The sequence below is a fragment of the Trichechus manatus genome, unplaced genomic scaffold, assembly GCF_000243295.1.
Source record: "Trichechus manatus latirostris isolate Lorelei unplaced genomic scaffold, TriManLat1.0 scaffold00045, whole genome shotgun sequence".
Classification (NCBI taxonomy): domain Eukaryota; kingdom Metazoa; phylum Chordata; class Mammalia; order Sirenia; family Trichechidae; genus Trichechus; species Trichechus manatus.
The window spans coordinates 6348001-6358387 of NW_004443981.1; the positions used below are offsets into that span (position 1 = coordinate 6348001).

At 51.3% G+C, this 10387-nt stretch overlaps 1 protein-coding gene across 1 annotated transcript in view; it reads right to left on the reverse strand.

Moving 5' to 3' along the window:
* The window catches only part of PRIMA1 (proline rich membrane anchor 1), a 67776-nt gene extending 57618 nt beyond the window's left edge, over positions 1–10158 (reverse strand). The window contains exons 1-2 of the mRNA XM_004376691.1: positions 10066–10158; positions 1435–1570 (exon numbers count right to left, since the gene is read on the reverse strand). Of these exons, the coding sequence (XP_004376748.1) occupies positions 1435–1570; positions 10066–10158 (229 nt within the window). The remainder of the gene's footprint in view (positions 1–1434; positions 1571–10065) is intronic.
* Positions 10159–10387: the final 229 nt, after the last annotated feature.

Below are 10387 nucleotides of genomic sequence, written 5' to 3' on the forward strand. Positions count from 1 at the left end.
CAAGGAACCAGGAAGCAGAAGCTAAAGAGACAAGGACCTTCCTCCAGAGTCAACAGAGAAAGCCTTCCCCTAGAGCCAGAACCCTGAATTCGGACTTCTAGCCTACCAAACTGTGAGAAAATAAATTTCTGTTTGTAAAAGCCATCCACTTGGAGTATCTCTGTTACAGCAGCACTAGAGAACTAAGACACCTGGCAATCTGCTTTGGTAAAGATTACAGCTTAGAAAACCCTACAGGGCAGTTCTACTCTGTCATATGGGGTTGCTATGAGTCAGAATAGACTTGATGGCATCCAACAACAGGACACAAAGACAGCGAGCATCCTGGCATAGAAGGATTCTTCAGAGGCAGGATTCCTGTGGGGCCTGAAACAGAGGCCAGCGAGGCCTAGGTTCTCAACTTCAATTTGCATTTGAATCACCTCAGAAATTGTTTTAATGACAATGCCCAAGCTCCACCCCAACGAATCAGACTCTGTGGGTTTGAAATGAGGCTTCAGCCCGCACTTGACAACAAATATCTCAGGCGAAGGGTTAGTTTGAGGGCTGTCCTTTGAGAAGCACTGGGCCCCAGGGGGGTCAGGTAAGGATGGAGAGACAGATGGGGGCCTCACAGACACACGCAGAAATTCACATACACTGCAAGGATCCCCTAAACACTGCATCCCCGACTGGATACCAAGAGACTAGGAACACAGCCTTCCAGAGAACAAGCTGATCAAGGTCATTTAAAATACGCCCCAAATAAATTCAGCAGCGGTGTGTTTAATGAGGTAGATGCAGACACTGTCATGGCGTTCTCCTGGCCGAAACGCCAGTGATCAATCTCAAGTACAGACCCTCCATTTAGAAACCTTATCAACCAACAATTGTAAGCAGGGAGTTTAAGCAAGTCGAGGTCAGGGCTGAGGCCATTTCTGGCTAAAGAAACCCTTCTTTGTTTGAAAGGTCAGGCAATCAAATTGTTCAGAAATGAAATCGTCCAAGGCAACAAGTCAAAGGGGGTTTTGAGCAGAAAGAGCTGCAAATCGTCAAAAGGCATCTGCGTAACTGCCCTCCGAGACTTGACTTCAATTCTGTTCTAATTGCCTCCTTAAACGTGATTTAAAATCGAAATGTGAAAGTGTGCAGGTGGGCGGGATACTTCAAACCAGTGCCCGGTCGCTGCCCCCCTTGAAGTGTCTGGCCTTCAGAACAAGGCAGGCAGAGCCACTCATCAGATGGAGATTGACTTTTATCTGATTAACCGATGGAGCATCATCTTTCTCCATCTCGCAGGAACATTCTGGGGAAAGGCGTTCTGCAGACTGCAGGGAAAAGTTGGGCCTTGGCTTCCCTCCTGCTCGGCCAGTGGAAAATTACAAAGGAAGAAGGGCTGCCCTCGGTCCGGGAAACACACAGAGAAACCCGAAAATGGAGTGAGCCTTTACTTACGTGGGGCTGAGAGGAGTCTGGGAGGCGGTGGGGGCGGGGGCGGCGGGGGCAGAGGGGGAGGTGGCCGGCACTGGCAGATGTGTTGGCAGCTGTCAGTCACCCTGGAGCAGGACTTCTGGGGCTCACCGTGAGTCACCTGTGGACACGGGCACGCAAGCCCGAGAGACATAGAAGACAATGAGGCAACCGGGAGTTGAGATGGGCCCACCATCCCCCGCCCCCCGGCCAGCCTGTAACTTTGCATTTCTCCCTGAAGACCAAGGCTTGGAGAATGGGCCCGAAGTTGGGGTTGTTGGTTCAAATGAGAAAATGCTGTGGGAGGTCTGGAGACCAGGGTTTCTTTCCAGCTCTGCCAAGGACCAGCTATGGCAAGTCACCTGGATGTTATGAGCGGTACTCAAGAACTTGAAGTCAACTCGCATAATCTCCCCCATTGTACAAGTGAGGAAACTGAGGTCCAGGCTGGAGAAGTCCCTGCCCGGGGTTCTCACACCCGGATAGTGGTAGGATAGGAACCTGAGCCCACCACTTCTCTCATCTTCCTTGCTTCTGCACTATGCCAAGCCATTGTCTTCTCTCCTGCTGTGTCTTCGGATGGGCTCCCTGCATCTACTCTGGGGGGTGTTAAGGCAAATCCACCATGCTGGAGACAGAACCTTATCCATGCAGGCCTCTGCTCCATTGTCCCCATGTCCGAGGGGATTGGAGCAACCTGCCCAATGTTTAGTCAATTCTCCACACAAAAACCCACCCAACCAAACCACCTCCACACCCAACAACCCTGGAATGCCTTCCCAGTTCTCATGGGATCTCGTGGCCCACCAGGCCCTGCAGGATGTGGCCCCAGACAACGTCACCAGCCCCACTTCGTCCCATGCTCCTGCTCTCTGACCTGCCCTCACTGTCCTTCTTTTGGTTCCTGGATCCTGGCCAAGCTCCCTCCCACTACACAGCATTTGCATATGCTGTTCCCATGGCCCGGATGTCCGCCCACCCTCTCCCCGCTGCCCCTACCCAGCTCTGTGAGCACCTCCTCCGGGCAGTATCTCTGACCTCTCTGGCCAGATCTGACCTCCTTTTAAGGCTCTCCTGGCACCAGGTTCCACTCTCGGTGAGAGAAAGTGGCATTTGGGTGACTACCTGATCCATATCTGTCTTTACCATTGTACTGAAGCTCTTTGAGGACAGGGATCAAGCTTCCCGCCCTCCGCCCCCGCCACTATTATAACCCACAGGAGCCCTGATGGTGCAACAGTTAAGCCCATTGCCGTCAAGTCGGTTCTGACTCATAGCAATCCTATAGGACAGAGGAGAATGCCCCCATAGGGTCTTGAAGGCTGTAATCTTTACAGAAGCAGACTGCCATGTCTTTCTCCTGAGGAGTGGCTGGTGGATTTTAACTACCGACTTTCTGATAACCAGCCAAGTGCTTTAACCACTGCACCATGAAACCATAAAAAAAAAAAAAACCTGCTGCTGTAGAGTCGATTTGGACTCATAGCGACCCTATAGGGCAGAGGAGAACTGCCCCATAGGGTTTCCAAGGAGCAGCTGGTGGATTTGAACTGCCGTCCTTATGGTTAGCAGCTGAGCTCTTAACCACTGTACCACCAGAGCTCCACTGTGCCACCAGGCTCCTTTGATGGTTAAGTGCTTGACAGTTAACTGAAAGGTTGTCAGTTTGAACCCACCAGCTGCTCCGCAGGAGAAAGACCTTGTGATCTGCTCCCGTAAAGATCACAGCCAAGAAGACTCTATGGGGTGATTCAAGTCTGTAACACAGGAAGTCTCTGAGTCGGAAGTGACTCAACGGCACCTAACAAAAATTATAACCCAGCACCCAGGGGAATTCCTGGCCTCAGTAAATATTTGGTGAATGAAAGAATGAAATTTAAAAAAACTGGACCAGAAGCCACGCTCTTTAAGCCTTGGTCTGGCGTTTTTGTCTACACCCATTTCCTCATCTGAAAACTAGGCAGGGTAGCAAGAGTGCGTTGTGCTGGACCAGTGGTTCCCAGTCCTGGCTGCAGGTAAGAATCTCCCGGGCAGCTTTAAAAAACATACCATGACTTAGCCCTTCCCCTGAACAATTAATTCAGATTTTCTGCCCGTGGAACCAGGCACCAGTATTTTGGTTAAGCTTTCCGGTTAAACTTCTCATGTACAGCCAGGTGAGATCCACTGGTTTAGGCTGACTGCCAAGTTCCCTCCCAACACCAGAATGCCATTTTTCCAGGGAACAAGCTGATTTAAAGGCAGGAAGGAAAGAGCTGGTGGTCAACCCCCCCTTCCCCTGCACACACACCCTCCCAATGATAGCCATGATTAATTTCTCCGGCTGTCATCTCTGAGTGCATACAAACCCAGAGACCCCAACTTCCCTGCCCTCGGAGGCCAACACGGAGTCCCCGGGTCATGCAAACGGTTAACACTATCAGCTGCTAATCAAAAGGTTGAGGGTTGGAGTCCACCCAGAGGCACCTGGGAAGAAAGTCCTGGCAATCTATTTCAGAAGAAGCACCCATTGAAAACCCTACAGAGCACAATTCTACTCTGTCACATGGGGCCGCCATGAGTCAGAGTCGACTTGATGGCAATTGGCTTGGAGGCTAACCCCATCCCTTCACTTTTTGCGTCCTGGGCCTGGTAGCAAAAGCCCAAAGGGCTCCCCTCCGCGCTTGGAGGAGGTGAAGAGGCTTGTGTAATGGCCGTGGGGAAGGCGGCAGGAGATGACTTGATGTACAGTCTACCTTAATATCCCAGAGGCCAAGAGGCTCCCGCTTTTAGCATTTTTAAAGGACCATGGACAGAGTTCAGAACTAGAAGGCAATCTGATCTCCCACTAGGTGGAGCAGACCCTGAGATGGTGAGCACTTTTGCAATTATTTTATAGAGCCGATCAACTCCTTACATGCCAGGGCCCAACCCACCAGCCCCTCCCCTGGTGTGGTCGGAACGCCCACCACTGAGCTTGTCCTCTGAATTCGGACCTTCTAAGCCTCTGGGGGTTGCTCAAAAGCTCCCTTCTCCCAATGGCTGGCCTCCGATATCGCATCTCTGCTGAATGCTACAAAGTGTGCGAACTTTGAACAAAGCCATTGCCAAAACAATTACTCTCCCATGCTCCAAGGTGCAATTTATGCACAAGAGTTTAAGAGGAGCACGCTTGTTTAACCTGGCCTGACACAATGACCTATTTTTTGTGAGAGGATATAAGGACACAGATGTATAAGAGTGTTGAATGCGATGAAATCGTAGTCAAGTTGCAAGGCTGAAGGAGGAGGAAGTGAGGGAGTGCCCTGCGTGTTAAAAACCTACAGTTTCTGGTCTCTAGGAATAAAAGCCCCACCGAATTGGGAGGAGTCACGACTGCTTCATGGACTGTTATCACAAAAGCATGAAGTCTAGTCTAATTTTCCTTCTCCCTGGGAGAAAGGCCCCACACGGGGCATCTCACCAGGGTTTCCAAGCAGTCAGATCCAACGCAAGCCTGGGGCTCCCGAGCCTTGCTCAACTGGACCCCTGGTTATGCGAACGGTGTATCCACTTGCCAGGAGGCAGTAGTGGTTCTGTGGTAAAATCCTCGCCTTCCATGCAGGAGACCTGGGTTCGATTCCCGGCCAATGCACCTCATGTGCAGCCACCACCTGTCTGTCGGTGGAGGCTTTCATGTTATTACGATGTTGAACAGGCTTCAGAGGAGCTTCCAGACTAAGATGGACTAGGAAGAAAGATCTACTTCTAAAAATCAGCCAGTGTAAACGCTATGGATCACAACGGTCTGATCTGCAACCCATCATGGGGATGGTGCAGGACCAGGCAGCGTTGTGTCTGCTGTGCATGGGGTTGCCATGAGTCGGCGGCTGACTTGATCCGCTCGCCAACTTCAAGCCATTCTTCACACCCAGCTCTTGCACAAACTTGGGCAAGCTGTCCTGAACCCCGTGCCCCCTGAACTTGACCTACCTGCCTGTTGCTGCTTCAAAACACTTTTTAGCACTTCCCTCACTGTTTTGTAATGTCTGTCTCCTCACAATTGATTGTGAGTGTCTTGAGGGGCCAGGCAGGTAAGTCTGTGCTTTGCTTCTCCCTACTATGTGTCAGACACATGACACACGCTCTCCTTTCATCCTGAGGATGGGGAGAGGCGGGTATCATTATCCACACCTAATGGAAGGGACAACACGCTCGGAGACACTAAGTAACGTACCCAAAGTGGCGTTCAGTCCGGGCTCAATAAAAAGGCATTGAGGGGTGGGTCTGCCCATGAGTGGAGAAACATAGGATCTATCCCGTCCCCCAACTCTGGCTCCATTTTAAGATATAAACCTTGTTTCAGCTCCTGGCTGGTTTGTATCTTGGGCAGTCCCACAGCAGAAGAAACTTGAACACTGACGTCACCTGCTCTAAGCTAGACTCGCCTAAGAGGGAGCAGAGGACCGGGGAGGTAAGTGAGTTGCCTTAAGTCCACAGAACAAAAGCTGCTATCATTACTTCCGGTGACCACTTCTATTGCAGTTGTGCCCTCATCTGCCTTCCCGCCCCCGCTCTGCAGTGTTCTCATGGGACCAGGATCCTGTCAATGCTACACTCACAGAGAGATAGGTCCCTCAGGTAGTCATCAGTAGGTCCCACAGTCACCTGGACTTAGTGCCTATAAAAGGTACGCGTAAGAGAGAACAGAACTCACCCCTGCTACCTGGCTGCAGGGATGGCTGAGGAGAGACCAGAGGTACCTCAATGTGTCTAGCATGTCCCCCTCTGTCCCCAGAAACTTTCTAGCTTGGAGGGTACAGGGAACTCAGATGGCATAGCACCCCACATCTGCCACTTCTCTGCCCTCTGTCCCACAGCTGGCCAATCAGTGCAGCTTTCTGCTGTCCGGCTCACCTGGTCCCATGGACATTGCCTCCTACATAGACTTTGAACCCATCCATTTCTCCCTCGCTGCCACGACCCTAAACCAGGCCACCGCCATATCTCCCAGGGCAGCACTTGCCCTCCTATCTCGAATCCATCCTTTGTGCTGGAACTTTCTAAAATGTCAACCTGAGATCATGTTTTCTCTTGCTTAGAACCCTCAACAGTCCCCACAGCCCTCAGGATCAAGTCCAAAAGTGCGATGCCATGTTAGTGGCTTACAACAGTGGCCTTACCTGGTGCTTTCCTGCTCTCGGTTCCTCCACTTCCCCTCCTCAGGCCTCAGGGCTGTTGCCTCAGCCAGGACTCCTCACCCTCGCTTCGCATCCTGCCTCCTCATCCTTCAGGTCTCAGCTTAAGCACGACATCTTTGAGGCATCACTGGCTCCTCAGCCAGGTCTTTTCTCCCGGCTGTTGGCTCCCTCTGAGCTCTCTTGCCTATAATTACTTGTTTAATTATCTCTCCATCGCCAAACTATCCATCCCATGAGGGCAGAGACCCCTCCATCCCTTGCACTTACTACAAGGCTTGGCATACAGTAGGTGCCCTATAAGTTCTGCTGAATAATGAAGCTGTAGTGGCTGGCTTGAGGAGGGGTTCAACATCTCTTGGGTCTGGGGTAGCTACTCCTCAGCACGCAGAGACCACCCCCCACCCACTCAGAGCCTGTCTCCCCGATGAGTGCTTTAGGAAGGCGACCACAGCGAGGACGGCTTCTGGCATCTTTTATGGAGACAGGCCAGCACCTCAGTAACTTGATGAGACACACTGCTGTCACACCTAATAAATTTCCCAGCCCATCATCCTCTTTGCTTGCAAAGGATGGAATCATCTGGAAGTGAACTTAGAAGAACCCTAAATCACAAAAGCTCAATTCTAGACACATTAAAGAAAAAAGGAGGAAAGCCTAAGACATGCCCCCACCAACTCGTCTGGCAACTGAAATGCCATCTGAATTTAATGATTAAGTGTCTTATCATCTGGACAGCAGTTAGAGACTCTGGGTGGATTTCAACGTAGGAACCTGGTGGTTTGGGGAACCACGGGTCTCTTGCCGCATCAATTACCCTGAGAATTATCGGACTTTGTGATTTGACCTACCCTTCCTAATGTTTACCATTTTGGGGGATTCTTCTGGAAAAATGCTCATTAAAGCACGGATAGCTCTGAGTTCTCTCTTTATATTTGAGAACCCCCATGACAAAACTGATTTTACTTCCTCTGCTTAAAGGGAAACACGTGGCTTTGTGCACTTCCGTTCTTCCTCTTCTCCTCTATGTTCCCTTGGTTTCAGCTCTTTTGCTGAAAGACCAGACCTGTTCATTCCACAGCCCCCCATCCGTGGTTTCCCAGTCCCTATCATCTGTAGATTAATTTTTCCAAAGCCTGAAGCCAAGATGCTACCATTCTACTTGTCTGAAGGATCCCTTTTCTAATTGATTTTCAGGAAAATTGATTTGAATTGAGTAACAGCATCTGAAATACACACACATGTGATTGCTTGTGTAAGCACTGCCTGGCCGAAGGACACTGTTTAAAAAACTGAGCTGCTTTCAAATAATTCTTTCTTTCGGTGGCAGCAGTGGAGGCTAGCGGGTGTTATTTCGACCCTGTTACTTCGTCTCTCATATTTTGGACATGTTATCAGGAGGGACCAGTCCTTGGAGAAAGACATCATGGTTGGTAAAGTAGAGGGTTGGCAAAAACGTGCAAGACCCTCAACCAGATGGATTGACACAGTTTCTGCAACAATGGGCTCAAACATAGCAACGACTGTGAAGATGGCATAGGACCGGGCAGTGTTTCCTTCTGTTACACATGGGGTTGCTATGAGTTGGAACTGACCCGAGGGCACCTAACAACAACAACAGTTCATGCAACGGAATTCTAGTCTTGGAGATAGACAACATAGTCAAGTTGCTCTCCATACTAGCCAAAAACTCTCACAGAAGAGAGAAAAACTATAAACAAATGTATATCAAAAATACAGGAACTTAACATCAGCAGTTCAGCTCAAAGCTGAACGACAGGGGAAGTCGGTCCCAATCCCCTAAGTGTTTAGAAGTGACAAAACCCTGAATCCTGCGGAGGTACAGCTGAGTGTAATAACTGGTGTTTCACACATTAAACAAAGCTGTCAATTCCGAAAGGAAAACAACTGTGAGTGAGACAGAGGCAAGCCAGAAAAGAGAGCTGGAGCCGGGGACTGCTGCCGGGAGGGGGGTGCAACTGGCCGCCTCGCACACTTGACTGGCACACTTGTCCCAGCATCACAGCCCCTGACTCTCTCTGTCACCCAAGCCACCATCTGAGCACGCTGGCAGAGCTGGTTCCCAGCAGGGCCCCATCACTTGGGACGGCACGTAGATCATGACAGACTGGCAAACTGCCCCATCCCTACTTCTTTGGCCAGTCACCCACTACTCAGGGCAGCCATCTGAACAGTCCCCAACCCCCAAAGTGCCACCAGGAGAACACGAAGCTGCAAATACCCCAGAGTGGGTCCCTCAGTGGTCAAAACAGTAAAAATGTCCTCCAGAGCCTGCTGAATCACTAGCAATTCAAAAATGCCCAACCGAGTGCCCGGAAGCCAGATATAAGAGCAGTGTCACTATTACTAATAATGGCAGTGGTGGCAGCAGCTACTATGCAGTGGTTATTAGGGTCCAGGCACTGCACTCTGATCTTTACTTGCTTTATCTCATCAAATACAACAGCACAGTGAGGAAGGAGAAACAGAGGCTCAGAGAGGCAAGGGGCAGAGCTAGGACGGAAAACTCTGAGATGACACCAAAATTCACCTCTTCACCACTCCACTGTACCAATGACCTGACGCACGCCGGGAGGCACTAGGAACCATCTGGTCTGTCCCGCTCTCTGACCCTGACAGAAGTAACTCCAGCTGGTGGCTGCCTGGCCTCTGCCTTGAGGTTTGGGGATTGAGAGTGAGGGCTTGCCTCCTCAGGCAGTCCTTATGGATGGAAATTTCCTTCTTATGTTCCCCACACACAAAATCTGTCCACACCCCAACTCCGCTACCTACAATCAACACAGCCCGATCCTGTCTGGAAGGCCAATTTAAGAAGGCTAATTTGAAGTTTATCAGTGGTTCCGGTGGGAAATAAAGAATGTATATTCCTGGGACATGTTTTTTTCTTTTTTTTTTTAAGTTTGAAAAACCGCCTGAGGCTCTGTCCCCACATTTTTGCAACAGTCTGCTACCATCAAAGAGCATCTCTAACCCCGCTTCTGCGCTAAGGCCCTGTCCTGCAGGCCTTACCGGGCGGCAGCTGAAGCCTCTCTCCCCAGAGTTGTCTGGGTTTTGTTTCGCTTTGTTTTTCCACCTTTTCAAGGTCAGAGGATGAGGGACCCTAAGATCTTTTCTTTTCTGAAGCTCTTATTAAGGGCACGACTGCCATCTGAAAGGTTGGCAGTTTCAACCTACCAGCCGCTTTGGGAGAAAGATGTGGCAGTCTGCTTCCATGAAGATTTACAGCCTTGGAAACCCTATGGGGCAGTTCTACTCTGTCCCATAGGGTCGCTATGAGTCAGAATCGACTGGACGGCAAAGGGTTTGAAGCTCTCTCTGGGACCAATCAGAGGAGCCGCTGCAGGGAGAGGGCATGAAGTCCCCAGACACCCCGCCCTGGAGGCCTAGCAGCCCGCGCTGAGCCCGCGCCCAGCCGGAGCCCAGCCCGCGCCCTGCTCACCTGCACGAAGCCCCAGAGCGGGTGGAGCGCGCAGTGCAGCAGCAGTGAGGGCCAGCAGCAGCCTCCGCGCAGCACCAGGTCCCGGAGCAGCATCTCGGCCCGGGAAGCCCGCTCGCGGGGCGAACTGTCAGAAGAGCGAGGATCCGGTCAGACGCGCGGCCGCGCGGACACCATCGCCGACGCCCGCCTGCACACATACCATCCCGACCGGGCGGGCACGCCCCGCACTCTGGGACATCTTCAGTGAAGCCTGCCCACCCGCTGACCCTGCGCGCACACTCACTGAAGCCTGCAGCCCAGAACTCACAACCTACCCCGGTGC